This window comes from Drosophila sechellia, chromosome 2R, assembly GCF_004382195.2.
Source record: "Drosophila sechellia strain sech25 chromosome 2R, ASM438219v1, whole genome shotgun sequence".
Taxonomy (NCBI): domain Eukaryota; kingdom Metazoa; phylum Arthropoda; class Insecta; order Diptera; family Drosophilidae; genus Drosophila; species Drosophila sechellia.
Genome location: NC_045950.1, coordinates 17,965,343 through 17,981,545, shown reverse-complemented (window position 1 = coordinate 17,981,545; position 16,203 = coordinate 17,965,343). Strand labels below are relative to the sequence as shown.

General features: G+C 42.6%; 2 protein-coding genes across 2 annotated transcripts in view; both read right to left on the bottom strand.

The window, feature by feature from the left end:
- Positions 1-5,055: 5,055 nt before the first annotated feature.
- LOC6620710 lies at positions 5,056-5,979 on the bottom strand. Its single transcript, XM_002044877.2, has 2 exons — positions 5,902-5,979; positions 5,056-5,769 (listed from the first exon to the last, which is right to left on the bottom strand). The coding sequence occupies exons 1-2, from the start codon at positions 5,935-5,937 to the stop codon at positions 5,209-5,211; spliced, it is 597 nt and encodes a 198-aa protein (XP_002044913.1). The 5' UTR covers positions 5,938-5,979; the 3' UTR covers positions 5,056-5,208.
- Positions 5,980-11,352: 5,373 nt separating this feature from the next.
- LOC6620711 (leucine-rich repeats and immunoglobulin-like domains protein 1) overlaps positions 11,353-16,203 on the bottom strand; it is a 73,824-nt gene continuing 68,973 nt past the window's right edge. The window contains exon 5 of the mRNA XM_032715801.1: positions 11,353-14,356. Coding sequence (XP_032571692.1) covers positions 13,132-14,356 — 1,225 coding nt within the window. The 3' untranslated portion in view covers positions 11,353-13,131. The remainder of the gene's footprint in view (positions 14,357-16,203) is intronic.

Genomic DNA, 16,203 nt, shown 5'->3' with positions numbered 1-16,203 from the left:
TTCGATTGCCAAGCAAATGGGGAATGGCCGATTGATGGGCGTTGTTTGGAATCCATTTAATAGCTTCTAAAAGGCGCTAATTATTTAACCACATAAACCAGGGCGAATTTATTGGCAAGAGTTGGCACGGGCAAAACCAATCATTTCGAGTTAGCAAAGGAAAAAGGAAAATTAAGTCAATTGTAGCCCTTCGCATGCCGGCAATACATTGTAGTGAGCAGAAGAAGGACTTTAGTTGGAACTAGCCTGGTTTACCAATTTGAACTCTAATGTTAAGTCTACAACATTAATATTCAGTGAATCCTGGTAGCATCAGCTTATCGATTCCAGTACTCTAGAAAGTCCAAGATCCTGTCTGGCCGGCAAACAAATAAAAATGGTCATGCAATATTAATATTTATGCACAAATATTGGGACTGGGGAAAGGGAATACAAGTTTGCTTTATCTAAGTGAAATGCTAAAAGATTGATGACTTTGGTGCTGGGCTTGCCCATAGTGTGTGCCTGTATGTGTGTGTTCTGCCACGCTTATAAGAATTTATGGCAATCGAGGGCGAGAGAAACGCTGCGTATACGCAATATTTATATTTATGTATTATGAATCAATGCGAAAGGGCCGGCCAAGGCAATAAGAACAGGAGAAAAAATGAAACGAGTATAAAAGATGCGCACTAAAACAAAAGGATAACAATAACTTTTCGCAGGATGCGTGACGTGGTAAGCAGGGTAAAAATAAGAGAAATCGACGAAAATCCAAGCTTCTGGCCGGGGAAAAGTAAATGGTTTTGCAGACCTGCAGAGAAAGGTCCATTGGGGCGGATTATGAGTAAGATGCTCTCGATTCGCCGCCCCCCAAAAAGAATAAAGAACAGCACACAGAGCCAAGTCATAAAAATTGCATTAAAATGGGGCCGGCAAATTCGGCCGCCTCTTCCACTGACTCATATGTGCGGGGATTATCCGCCGGATGGGATACGCCAGGCATCCAAGTGCTTGTCTTGTTTATTTGTTTGGCTTCTACGCCAAAAATTATACTATTACAATCAAGTTTACGATTGCGATTCGCTGCCCCCGTTGAGTGCCAATGAATGCGATGATGGCAGGATACGAACATGAACATTGCCATTGCGTTTGTTCCTGATGATGATGATGATTGGTTGGGAATACACATAAATTCATCTGCAAACGATTTTCATTGGGGACGGAGCTCTGACCATTTGGGACTTATCGACTAGGAAGTCATACTTGCCGGAAGATGATTTTCTTTACATTTGTTTGCATTCAAGTGGAAAGATAAGCTTAACTTTCTATAAATCCATATCTTAGATTTAAATAGTTTCTGAAAATATATTTAGTGTAGTGAAGACGCCTTTTAAGCATTCATTTTTACCCCGAGATGGAATCGCAGACAGATGAGCCTAGTCCTTCCGGCTTTCAACGCGTTGCTCTGCATCCTTTCCCTGGAACTCATCCTTCGTCGAATTCGAATGTGCAAGTTGACTTTGTGCAATCGCGCATTGCATGCCACGCAGTTACCCCTCAGCCCACAGGCCACAGCTCTTAACCCCCTAAGGATCCTCAGCCGTTCAAGGGATGCGGCAACTACATGGAGGCACTAACCGCAGCAACAACAAGGACAACGCCTGCGACAGGATATGGCAAGTGGGCAACTTTGGAGCGGGCGAGTTTAAATTGCCAGAGCTAAAAGGGTTGCCAGCAACAACGCCGTGAAAAACGTAACTTTTTTCTGCTTTGCCCTACGATTTCATTCCTTCTTTTTTCAGAAAACATCGACAAGCGGCGCTTTTGACTGCCATTACCCACATTGCCACCCCTCGCAGCTTGTTTTTTGTGGCACAAAACTTTGCACTTTGACATGCAGCCACGTGTGCCATGATGCTATATGTTTAAGGTGTGTATGTGTGTGTGAGTGGGTTTGCAGGTGTGGGTGAATGCATGTCTGAGTGTGGGTGTCAGTGTGAGGGAGTGAAGTGAATGAGCTTTCAATGCTGCCTCCGCCAATTGGCCGACAAACGTGTCTAATAGTTCCCAATTGCAATCACTGATTTGTGATTCAGAACGAGAAGTGGATTTTTACTTTCCCGGTGAGTATATTATCAGGAGTTGTTTGATCAACCTTGAGTTACTTATTTCTGTGTTCAGTCCTTAATCAAGGTTGAAGTTCAACGTAGATTATATTTATGACACAGGAAACTTCTGAGTGAAGAATTATATATTTATTTCGTTGTTTATCGAAAAGCTTCCTTTTGTTTTTTGCATTAAGTTGTTGACTCATTTTCATAATTTTCTCTGTGGAGTAATCAGCGCACAAAATACAGTCATTATAATCAACGACCTCTTGGTACAGTAAACAGCCCTCTACAACGAACCCACGCGCACACGTGCGCACACTTGAAAAAAATCTTTCTACTCGCATGAATATTTTAAAGCTCGCATCACATTCAAATTATGATAATGAGGAGAGAGTGTGTTTTTGCATATGAGTTAAAGTGGGGGGGCTCCGCAGAAGCGCTAACGAGCACAGGTACACCCTCAGGAGCTCAGGGACAGCTCCCCAGATCCCCGTTCAAGGACCACACCAATCCCAGTTCCACCCCACCATTGCCCAGCCCCCCCGCAAAATGCTTTCGTTAATGCATTTCATTAATTTTTATACAATTCGAATGGGCATTGTATGACCGGGGGTGTGTGCGTGGGTTTACCATAATGAGCACTTTTGGATGGAAAGGATTTTGAATGCGACTGATCGTTAGAAGTCACTTCGTGTCTTCGTGCCCATAAGCTTCTTTGCTTTTCTCTTTCGTAGATGGGGATCTTAAATATATTAAAAGCGAAATATTATGCTAGATTAAAAGTGGTCACAAGAGAAAATTGTGCTAAAGGAGTCTTTGAATACACACTCACACTTGTCTGAATTTTTTGTAATTTATTCTAAGCTAAACGTTAAACACTTCAATACTGTCAACAACTGATTAGTCATGGATGACATATTATCAACGGTAGAAGGGGGAACGTACTCCTATGTATCTATGTACTCCTGGAGCTAGCAGACACGGATCTCGGTATCGTTCTCCTGACCGTTGTTATGGTGTTCCTCTGCTGCCTGCTCATCATCTATCTGTCGCTCCTCTACCTGTGGGGCTACGGACACCGCGGGCCTCGCCTGCGACGAAGGATGTTGTGGGTTGATGGTGAAGGCGGCGGGGGTGGATGTTGCGGGGATGGTTGTGGCGACGGCTGCGGGGACTGCAGCTTGGACGATGATTAATTCGAGTTTCTATTAATATGTTCGTAGTGCTACGATATGCGATTTAAAATCCTATAAATTGAATGTGCCCAGATACAGATTCACTAGGAGTATCCATATGCTCATTGGAAAAATTGTGGTCTATTTATAAAAAATAATAAAATCGAGCTTAATTTTGAAATGCTCAATATAAGGCAACCAAAATTCAAATTTTAAGCTCAAAAAGTAACGACTTCAGTAAGCTGCGACTGTACTCTTAAAATTTAAAAAAAATCTATACCCAATACAATATTTCTGAGAGCAGGGTGATCAAAATTCTTTAGCTGCTATGCAAGGAACGGTAAGAAGACTTCGTTATTTTAATGTGGCTTACCTCATAAATATTTGCTTTCTTTTAGAGGGCTCAATCTATTATCGAAAACATCAAAATTTGCCATTTATTTCCCATAAGCTATGGCCGGGTTGGAGCCTACAACTGTCCTATCTGAATACGATATTGAATATATAGACTTTAACATGACAACTGTGGCGTACCGTACAACCACTGGACACCCGGATACAAACCTAGGGGTTTGGGGACTTTTGTTCATATTCGTCTTAATTTTTCTCATCATTGCTGCATGCTGTGCTTGTATGGGTCTTCTCGTCCTTTTTGGTTGTATGAAGTCCTTTCTGTGTTTTCGCTGTAGACGCCGAGGTGACGAGTTTATAGGAAGGGATCCCTGACTGTCGTTGAAATTCTGTCATTAAAACTAAAACTAGTGCAAATAAAATTATATGTTTTGTATGAATCGAAGTTCAAGGGAATTATTTTGCCCGAAAACTCACGCGGTGTACTGAAGTTCAATATATAACATTAAGTAAACATAATTCCAGGTAGAAACGTCAGGACCTACCAGATTCCTGGATAAGTGGCATCTACCAGCAGAGAATCCTTAGCCAAAGTGCCAGTGTGACAAATGTAAACCGATTAGCCACAGCTGGGGCCGATTATCAGATGGCCCAAAGAAAATAGCCCAGGCCCTACAGAAAATGCCTCAGGTCAGGAATTTCTAGAGCTTTCTCTGCGGACTGTGGACTATGGACTGAGTGCATAAATTCCCTGCATCTCCTGCAGCTGCAGGAAAGACACAAAACACTCGCCCAAGTCCAAGTCGTAAATGCACTCAGCACTTTGTCAGCTCTCAGACAGGAAATGCAGTTGCCATTTTTCTTTCATCCCAGCAAATCCCGCTCACCTCCTGCCTTTGGCCCCCCGCCCGGAAAGTCGTTCTGCAACTGTCTACATTTTTCACTTGCCATCCATAAAAAGTATCAGTTTTAGTTTCAGTTTTGGTCCTCGCCTGGCTAAAAGTCTCGTATGTCTTTTGCCTGTCTGTTGGCTCTGTTGTTTTGCTGTCTCAATTTCGCCAACGCTTCCATATTCAGTTTCATAATTTTTACCAAGTTTATCATCCTCTTTGCCAGGCATGACAAAGTTTTCATTGCCGTCGACACAGGGGCTGGAAAAAGTTTCCTCCCGCTGTGAAGTGCATTAAACAATGCCCTCATACATGATCTGAGTGATGGGGAAGGGGACGTGCTGTGCAAAAATTGCATTTATCGAAGGGGAGTAAGTGCAAGGACACGAAAGGATAATAGCTGCGATGCACTTTCATACTGCCATTTGTTGGTACATGTTGAATTTACAAATGCTATGAATACGTTTCTTTAAAGAACATCCACTTTTCGTTGTTTGTTAGCCAAGGCACTGATTAACATAATGCAAATTCAAACTTCTTTTTTATATTGCTTTTATTGATAATACCTCAAGGTCATGGCCGGTTATAATTAAACCATAAACATTGCTCCACACACCCATAAATAATGTTTATAACTCTTCTTATCACTAAACGGCATATCATATTGCCTAACAATTCGTTCACCCGGTCCGCCACCCTCTAATCTCTGAAATTTCCCAGCCATTTGACGAATTCTCTCAGCTTCTCCAATCTTCGGGGGCCGCCACGAGTCAGGATTCTCTTCCACCTGCGCTCGACAGCCAATCGATCCTCCCTGTCTATGGACTCCAGGTGCTTCCTCAACTTGCGGTATATTAGCTTTTGGAGCTGTGCTGTCCGGGTCTGAACCGTGCGCTTCCAGCGATCGAATCCGTTGCGCTGCAGGCAAAGGGCAATCAACTGGGTCTCGATACTGGAAGTTCTCAGTGGATCGCCCGTGGTATCCGAATCTAGATACTCCTCAATCACGCCATAGAAGGCATTTAGCTTCTGCTCGGTTTTATTCGCATCTACGGCAGTGAAGGCGTCAAAACGATCCAAGTAGCCCAACAGAATGGAGTTCTGCGAGTCCAAGACGATCAGATCTTCCACCATATAGTCCACCAGCTCAATTGCCTGCGAAACTAGCTGAGTGCTGATTGTTTGCAGAGCGTAATCTGATTGCAAATACAACCGATAGCGACTTTGATCTCCATAGGCCTTGATAAAAGAAGGGGTCAGCTGGAATAATATAGAATCATTTATAGTCAGTATAAATTGATTATGACAAATTGAGTATAATAAAATGTTAATTAACCAAGCTACACATATTGGATGATTTATTGATGTATTACTTTTATATTCGATACCCACCAAGAGCAGAAAACCTAGGAAATTCTGGTAGCTCATGGCTGACTTATTCACTCGAAAGGCGTTCGTCTACTGAACATACTCTACTCAATTCAATGGACTGGGAAACAGAGCAAGTCGTAGATAGTCTTATCTATCTGAAATTTCCATGTTGAATCGGCGTTGTCCAAAGGAAATAAATTATTTATAATTTCATAAAGATGACACATTACGGCATCAAGCCAATGACGTTTCGTAGGTGAAGAACCGGCAGATAAGTGATAGGTGGAGGTTTATTGGTTTTAAATTTATGAATGGACGCCGCCCGGGGCCAGACATTTAACAATGATTGTGATTCAGGCAAGCGTCTGAAGAGTTTTAGCCAGTGGCTCTTTATCTCTCATAGAGAGCAAATAACCCATCAAGAACCGTGAGATATGTGCCCAAATCTAAATCGCTTAGCAACTGAAGATGGCCAGCGAGCAACTGAAGGCAGAAAAAGGCAAAAGCTTGGCAGCGAAACTATTCATTGCGTATACGCAGCTTGGGCCGTAATAGTAGTGAAATAAAAGTCCACTTAGTCAGCAGCGGGACGGGCAGTGGAAGAGGAGTGGTGGGGAAAGGGGAAGAGGTTGAGGATGCGATATGGGGGGTAATTCATTGTGCTGGGGTCAGACCCTCAGGACAATCGCCTGTATCCGTGTGTGTGCCGTTGTGATAAATGCATGAACTGGGTCAGTGGCGTACGATGATGAAACTCGGCGCGCCAAAACGGCAAATAAAACGCCGATTGTCCGTATCAGAGTTTCAAATGAAATCCTCTATCCCTGCCCCACAATAAATGCCTCGCATTTGGAGTTTTCGAGTGGCCGACAAATCCCCCAATGCGCTGCGCTCAGCAACGCAGCAACGAACTGCAATTTCAACTTTGATAAGCGAAGTTTAGTGCAAAAATCCAAAAAAAAAGGGAAATAAAAAAATCACCCTCACCCCCGCCATATGACAATGTTATTAGCGTAGTTTTTGCGATTTCCACGGATTTAAAACGTTTTTATGTTCCTTTTTGTGCGGCTAGCGTTGCGATGGTAACTTTTCAGTGCCGCATCCAAATCCTGATGGATGCGAAAGCGTTGAACCGGTCTAAACTTAATTGGGAATCTGTGCGAAAGGGTGAAGTCCCTGGGATTGTTAAGAATTCCGCAGCCAAAAAATCAAGGGAACATCATCAAGCCCGAAGACTGCCAACAATTACGTCCTTCGGGGCTGTGAAATCCCAGCGCCTTTTATATGGCGAAACAATAACCGAGAACTTTGCCTCCGGCGAAACAGCCCCCTAGCACAAGTGCTATAAATTGCCTCAACAACGCCTGCTGTTTCTCCGCCCAACCATTTCCCCTTTATCAACTCCCCACCCGTTGCATGCAAATTTCAATAACTTGTATTTGGTAACCCTTCCAACAACTGACACTGAATATCAAATATGAGTTGGGGCCAAAAATTATTTGCATACTTTCGGGGATGCTTTGCAGCACTCTAAACAACAAGCAGAGCGATACAAAAATGGAGATAATATGCATAGTGCGTTCTGCCTAGGCTCAAAATACCCTTTCTTTTACTATATACTATATTTATACTTTATAAGCTATAATAAAGATTGATAATATATCAAAGTGCTCGAAATTACACAGCAAATGTTTTATTTTTAAATAAATACCAAATAAATAAACTGGTCAGAAACAACTTTAAGCTGAGGAGTACCTTAAGTACCTTATAGATTTGAATGTTTTAATTTTTTTTATTGGAAACTTACTCAATACAACTTATTTTTTATAGAGTATTCCAACCGATGAGGAGGGAACCCACAGGAAGTACAACCAGACTCGCACATGTGGCGCGCTTTGGTTACGGTGGGGGGATGAAAGCCCTAAACAGGAGCAAAAAAGGATACAGAAGCGAAAAAAGAGGAATCGCTACATGCCTTTGTAAGGGGGTGTAAACAGCAGAAGCAAGCCTTTTTTTTGCTACACCGAAACGAGTTATTTATTGCATTTGCAAATTTTACACAACATTTTGCAGTTACCTCAGTGCCGTAAAATCCGGTGCTCTCTCCACTTTTCCCCCGCAAAAGGTGGAGCCGAAGTTTATCGCGGTAAAAATTGATTCAGCTTGTACACATTTGCATGTGTATCGGGGTAGCAGACTCCACCTCGGGCTTTGAGTAATGCGAAGCTGCAAGTTCAATGAAGCCAAAAGGTGTTGCCTTCCCATCCCTCAAGCCGTGAAATGGATGTGCAAATATTTTCATAAATTTGTATGCCAAAGTTTCAGGTGTCATGTTTGAAAATATCCCAGAGAAATCCCGAAATTCCCAAAAAAAAAAAGAGAGAAGAGTGCTGGAAATTTGATTTTTGCGGTGGCAATAAAATTTTGATTTCTTACATTCTGGCTTGAAAAATTGCAGCGATAATTTTTGATCGAGTTGTAAATTTCAGTTCGATTCGGAGGAAGCGGTTTATGAAATTGCAACATCATTTATTGTATCCCATAAATATCTTGGAATTTCTTGTGACATTTTGATAAGTGGAAAATTATTAGGCGCTGTTCATATTAAATGGAAAAGTTAAGTGACCATTTTTTTCGTTTAACGATTTGATTTCCCTTTCATTGCTATGTTTGCAACTCTTACTTTTGAACCCTTTCCTGAGGATATTTTCCACATAAAACGTAACTAATTCGCATGTCCTTCCGGTTGCCACTTATCTCTGCTGCTGTTATTTGGTGAAATATGGGGGATGTCAGGCCAAATAAAGGCGACCAATAAAAAGTGTGGCCAAGATAAGCAAAGTGGCGCAGACAAAGCCCGCAAAAACAAAACCGGGGAAAAAAGGCGACTGAAACCAGGTTGGAAAGCTGAACAAAAGCTGGCTATGATTTAAGTTTTTTTATTTTCTCCTCGCGCCAGCAAAATTGATCAAGATATATAGGTGTATTTTGCGGGTAACCTGGTTAAGTGCACAGTCGAGCTGTCAAGATAAGTTCCTTGTTTTAGGTTTCTGGCAACACTTTAAGCCCTTAATATGTGTGTCCAACTTTTGTTTAACTTTATTCGGATTTCTTTGACCGCACCGGTTAGTCTTTGTCCCGTATCCTTCGGGTTTCCCGTAAGATGAATGCGTTCTGCTTATCTGGTGGTCACTTTTCCTCTGTCTCGATATCAATGTTGGGGATTCCCGATTTCGGGGCTTTCGTTGCCTGTCACGGTGTTTTAGTGCCGGTTACAGGATACTCCGCTCCGCCCGATTATCTCCTAGCTCCGTGCTGAAAGCGATATGTCTGCACGGTGGGCTGTCCCTTGTCCTCGGGAATGGGATATCCTTCGGCTTGACAGCATCTTAACTAATATAATGCCCAATTTTCTGTGGTTTATGGCTTACAACTGTCAATGCCTCGTCCGACCATCCATCTAAGCATTTGCCTCTGCGGGTTGCGGTGAGCTTTTTACGGGATTTTCCTTGACCATTGAAAGGTCGTTATTTAAATTGATATAAATGATATGTCCTTGCGTTGCCTCTCCTTCTTTTTTTGAGGTCTGTGTTTGGTCAGTACTTTGACATTCGGCGAGGCTGTAAGTGAATTTCAAAACGACATCAACGCTAAGTGACTTTGATTTATCATTGTGCATTGTGCATGAGTTATTTGCACACACGTTTGTGTCTCGACCACTATTTGAGCAATTCTCCTCGTCCTTGTCCAGAGTGCAAACACAGTGTCCTGTGGACACAGCTGTTGGACCCGCATGCTCAGGGTGCACGCAAACAATTAGCTGAAGTGGGGCTTCTGATTTTGGCCACACAACATCTTTTCAATCACATTAAAGCCATCGCCTCGGCGATATTTTATTGGGCAGTTTGCGCGTCTTTTAACAAATTGCAGGACATTACGTTTTTATGTTCGCAGGCACTTGGTCCTGTTTGAGTGTTTATCTGGCTATATCTCAAGATCCTCGCTTAATGGCATCGCTATAGCGAAATTTCATTTGGCTCGGGCAATTAAAATGCCACTGAAATCGTTATTCAGATGGCTAGCTGCATTTAATGGAACACACTCATACTTCGATTTCCTGCACTTTATGACTTATGCGCCAGTTTTTCCGAAACATTTTCCGAGCTAATTAAAGGACATCGCACAATGTTGCCTCCTCCCGATTCTGCGTTCAGAAGAATAATGTCGAAAATATTAATTACTTGCCATTATTCACACGCCTACACCCGTGATGCTCTCGAGACGCAGACTCAGGTGTTTCCTTCAATCCGTGGGATTTTCCGGGGGTTGCTTCTGTGGGTGGGGGATGGTGGGCGCTGAGTGGTGGGTGGTTATATTTCATGCCCCAACAAATGCCCCACAATCATTCAAACACAGACACGGGGGATTTGTCGCCGTCTAAGCCCAACGTTGAGTTGAGCAACTCAATGAGTGGCGGAGACCCAGTTTAAATGAAAGTGAGCTCCCGGCATGTTAATTATTTAGAAAGCATTCAGATTTATTTACTAAATTCTTCTGCCTTTATGTTCCTTTTTTTCGCTTGCTCTTTTGTCGTTCTACATTTTCTATTTGTTCTTGCAAGTGAGTTGGCAATTGTTTAACAACAAGGGTTTCTATGGTGCTGCCATAGATCATTACATCTGGGATATTTTATGATTCAATTCACTTACGAAGTAGAGTAGTCTGGTGTTTAAAATTGAGTCAAAAATATGCTTCAAACCATTTTTGATATATACAACTTAAATATCACTTACCTTACAGCGAAATGATCGTTAAGTATACGATGCAATATGTAATTACCTCAGAATACAAGAGTATTCTTCAGTGGTAAGTCCTTTTTAATTTATGAAAAATAATGTTTTATATGCAACTTTTTGATTTAATTTTCCTACTCAGTAGAGAAATATTCAATCCAGTTGCAACTTAAATTGTTTGCCGTCACCAGGATTTAACAGCTTTAGTGGAAACCAACAATTCAGCACAATTGACTGGGCAGTAAATATTTTACTTACTTTGGTTTACTGAGCCACATATTTCCACCACTCCCCTTGTTTGTTTTTTTTTTTTTTTTGCTTTTGTCCTGCTGTAGGCGTTTTGGGTTACTTACTTATGTGGGCGGCTGTATTTGTCGAGCACTTGTTTCGGCACTAGATTTATGCCTTTTCTTCTGCAGTTTCGGTTTCAGTTCACTGGGACCACTCCCTGTGCAGGGATATACAAGGACTTTATTTGTTTTACATGGATTTGTGCCTGGCTTCGTTTTGCTGCCCAGTGAATTTGTCGTATTTTATGGCATCTGATGAGGAAAAGCAAACACGAGTTCATCTAGGTGAATCCATTATTTATTACAATCTGTACACAAATTTGCAGCTTGCCACTTTGATGCCATCCCCTGCAGTTGATTAGAGTGAAAAGACATGTTTTAATTTCTCGTTTCTTTTTATTTCGCTTCATCATTTTCTTCAGTCTTCGTATAAGAAATAACATTTTTTGTTGTTGTTGCTGTGGGTGTCTCTATCATTTAATTAAATATTTTTGCGTATGGTATATCATATTATTAGATTTAAACTTACGTTTGCCTGGCTTCAATTTGCCGTTTTCCCTTGCTCTTTTTGCACCTTTTATACACAAACTGCTTTTTATTTATGTTCAAATTGTATTTTCTGTCGGTTTTTCTAAATGCATTTCGTGCATAGCTAGCCTGCTTTTTAATTTTACTTATTTAGCACATACGCATATAGTTTTTATTTTAGAAATATTTTTACACTGGCTATTTGTGTGCTCTGTGTGGCTATTTTATGCAAATACCGGTTAGTTTTGCTCGCTATTTGCCTTGCTGTTGTCGCATTTAATTAAATTATTATTCGCAAATCAAACTCAACCGAAAAATAACAACAAACGAGCCTTGATTCTGAGTTATTGCTTTTTGGAAATCATTTATTCTTAAATCAATAATCTATGCACTTGACTAATGTTTTAAAATGCATTCCATAAATTATTTACAGTAAACGTTCAAACACTCTTCTGAGTGCTTCGCCATTGAGGGATATTTACAAATTATATTTATAATTTCATCAACTTTGAGTTCTGGCTCACTAAGATAATATAGGTGTTATAATTTAAGTTTTAGTTTTCCACTTAATGTTTTGCATATTGTCATTCGAGATGTTTGCTAAAGTTAGGAAACTTGGGAATATGGTTCAGCAGGATAATGGATGCCAATAAACCTCTTTGGCAGTTGGATTCATTCAGTTATTTCTAGGCTGGACTGGACTGGACTATTTGGTCCCCATTAGTTTATTGGTCTGCCAAAGTGTTTGTCATTCTCTCCGTATATCCCAAATGTTGAAGACATATTCAGTAAATTCAAGAATCAAATCAAGAAAATCCCATTAGCTCCTTTAGCTTGCATCCTGCTCAATCGCTATACCTAATATATATTCATATATATATATTTAAATTCTCTTGTAAGTTCTTATTCGCTAAATGCTATCTAGAGTATTTGAATGCTAAATGCCATTTTAACTATGAGTCGGAGAGAAAGAGTGTGAGTGAGATTTGAATGCAGCTTAGCTTAGTTTGGGGCCAGCAAAATGGTTTCTTTGAAATCGTATTCGTCTCTTAGTTTAGCGGTTAGTATATATTTCTAATATATCTGTTATCCGTAGGTAGTTAAGAGTATTTGTATGCTTTCTATACACGTAGACATATCCCTTGTTTCATTTGACGCTTGTTAAACTTTGTGGTTTATTCGAAAAAAAAGTTAACAAAGGTAAATCACCATGGTGTCGCATTAGTGGAAAACCTCGACGATGCAGAAGTTTGCTTGAAGTTTAGACACTTGCATTGGGTCAGATACAATAGCCTCCCCCATCTGCTTATAATTTCTTAAAAACCATTCGCATTTGATCAAAGATCACTAGTCATAGCTAACTAGTATCTCATCGAAATTTCCCACTAAAAGCTATCAGTTTTAGTGTTTTAGTACATCCTCACCTAAACTCGCCTTAAACTAACCTCTCACTTTCCCTGTTTTTGCTTGTTTTAAACCCCCGTGATTCATCCAACTCAGAACTGGCCACTGGCCTTGGCGCTCTGTACACAGCCCCGATAGTTGTTATTGTTGTTGTGGTGGTGGTGGAGGTGGTTCAGCCCGACCATTTCCATATCCGTATTAATCTGGGTGAACCGTTCGCCCGTGCCACGCCCACGTCATACGTAGACCACATGTGGTTTTCCCGACGATGGTGGAACGGGCGAAGGACCAGCCGAGGAGTTGGAGTGGTTCAAGGACGCCGCCTGCTTCAGCTTGCTCATGGTGTGAGTGTCCGGATACTCGTAGTGATCGAACCGCTCGTAGAGGTGCTCCGGTTCATCGTCCGCCTCCTTAACGGGCAGTTCCCAGGGCTTCAGAGCCCGGTATTCATTGGCAATGGTCTGGGCCGCCAGATAGCGTTCCAGTTCCAGTTTGTCCAGTTGTGGCAGAGTCGTCTGCTGGTACTCGTGGTTACCATTGCCCCCATGGGACTGCAATGGCATGGCCTGATGGTAGTGATGGTGGGCTTGCAGGGTTTGTGCATGATGGGGATAGTTGAGGGTCATGCCCAATCCGTTAACATGGTTACCGCCCCCCAGGGTCATGCTCATGCCGAGGCCGAGGCCCCCGGGATTGTGACCCTGCAGGATGCGATCGTGAACGTTGATGATGCTCTTGCTGGTCCGCATGGGACCCCGCTCGTGGAGCAACTTCCTCCGCCGCTTGACAAAGCGCAGGTAGTAGAGCACGCTGATTCCAATCATGGCCACCAGCAGGCAGGTGATCACCGCACACACCACGGTTACAATGTGGGCGGGGCAGGTGATCTCGCCCTCGCTCATGGTCAGGAGCTTCCTTCTTGTACGCACCTTATCCCGCCAGATGTCGCAGCCGATCTGCTGCCGATCCATCCGCAGGATACCAGAGTTCCTGTTCGAGGAGGACGTGGCCAGCTCATAGGCACTGGGTTCGGTGGTGTGCAGTGCATTGACTATATGCTGCTCGGCTATGTAGGCAGCCAAAGCGGCCACTGCGTCGTCCGTGGAGGCCACAGCGGTTGCCTCATCCGCCAGCTCCTCGTCGTCGGCTTCCTTAGCCAGAGCAGCCACAGCACCACCGGCTGCGTGCTCCATACCCGGATCGACTCCCTCAAAGTTTCCGGTTACCAATCGCCAGAGCCACAGCAACGAGCAGTTGCACTGCAGCGGGTTGTCCCCGAGGTATAGCTTCTGCAGCTGATCCACCGGGAACTGCGCCGAGTACAAGGTCTGCAGGCTGTTGCTCTGCATGTAGACCTCCAGGATGTTGGGGTTTCCCTGGAACAGGCGCATCGGTATGTCGCTCAGCTGGGGATTGTTGTTCAGGTGGAGCGTCTGCAGGTGCGAATTGTCCACAAAGGCTCTGGAAAATGCAAAAATGGGAATATTTTAATAACAACTAACAATCATGTTTTACTTATTAAAATTCGGTTAATCGTACAAGATTATTCAACCTCAAGAAGAAAGAAACCTATTTCAAGCATGAATGAATTTGTTTTTATCATTTACAATTGAAGCTTTGAAATAATTTAAGTATTATTATTTATTTTTCCGCAGTGATGGCTTTAATTAGCCGACTGACTATCTCTCTACGCCATTCGTTCTATCTTTTTTATTATTTTGCCAGGCTCCAGTGCAATGTTCGTTTTAATTATGCACACTGCACGATGCATCAGCATTCAACTTAAATGCCAGGCAATGAAATACATGAATAACATACATACGCCCAGCAGTTTTCCCAGCATTTTCCGGCGACACACACATTCGCACACACATGACAACGTCAGAGCTTCGACTTAAGCGACATGGATTTATTTAGCCTGCGTCTATTTCAACTTAATAAAAGAGGAGGTGGATGAACGGAAGGGATAAAAAGGGGAGGTATTAAGGGGCAAAAGGACGAAGGACGAGGCAGCAAGCTGACAAGGCTCCATGTTATTCGAGCTCCGTGGAGCGTTGTCGTAAATCCCTGCCAAGTTAAGTCAACGCGCTAAGTCGCTGACTTGGGGGAAAGGATGCAGGACTGCAAGGATGCTGGGCGAGTGTGTGCGTGTGTGTGCAGTGCATTACCCAATACCTAAGACCCAAGACCAGATCCTGCCAGACAGTCTCAGATGTGGCTGCAGCTGAACGAAATAAGTGCAACGTGGCGTATGAGCAACATTCGGCGAGGAGCTCCGTGCTGACTTGACTTACTCCGCTGACACAAAGCGAATTTGTCGCTTTTAAGCGTTCTGAAGCAGGCCACATTTCATTTCAATACTTGCAGCTTGCGACTTGCATTTCATGTTAAATGAACGCATTTCTTGCACAAGCTGCATTTGCACTTGCAGTTGCATTTCCCAAGGACCCAAGGATTCAAGGACCCGCAGAGCGCATTGATTTGATAAGTGGCCGCATTTTGTTAAACCCTTCGAGGCCATAAGCTTCCAGCGAATTCATTCGACTGCGACTGGTGATGAATTCGAATGGCAGTGGCAATGAGAACGAAAATGGTTTGTCAGCTCTAGAGTGCGGAATTCATTAGGTTGACTGATGTCCTAAGGGATTGGCAAGAGGGCTTGTGGCACTTGTGTTCGTCTGCCCGTTTTTCAGTTGGAAAAAATATAATTTTGAGATGCCTAGTAAGAGATTTATTTATAAGATTTATACCCTAAATTGGAATTGATATTAGGAATTTTAAACCATTAAACCAATCTTAAATGTTATTAATTTTGTAAGTATTGAGAAGTCTGTTCAGCAATGTCTGCAAAGTCCTTAGAATCTCAAAAATCGAGCGCCATTCCCAGCCAGACACACTTATCATTACCACACAATGCCCGCCAACCCGCATTCCAATTTACCTGAACTCCACTACATCGTTCCACCTTTTGCACATTCAATTTCATGGCAAGTTTAACATTCAACTTAACTAAGTTCGAAAAAACCTCAATTGCAGGCGATCAACGTAAAAAAATGGGTCTTTGCATTACCAAAACAAACTCTGTCTGCATACGACATAAGCCGAAACTAACCCACAACAATTTAGCGGGTAGCGCCAAAGCCGCACGAGCAAAAAATAAATTCAATTATTTGTGCAAATATTATGCAAATACCCCAGCAGGGCGTAGCCAACACGAAAACGTGACATCTAAGGAACTTTTTGGGCTCTTTCGAGGGGCTCCACAGGTTGATGATTTACCTCATAGACCTGTTGTTGGCCTAAAGTGC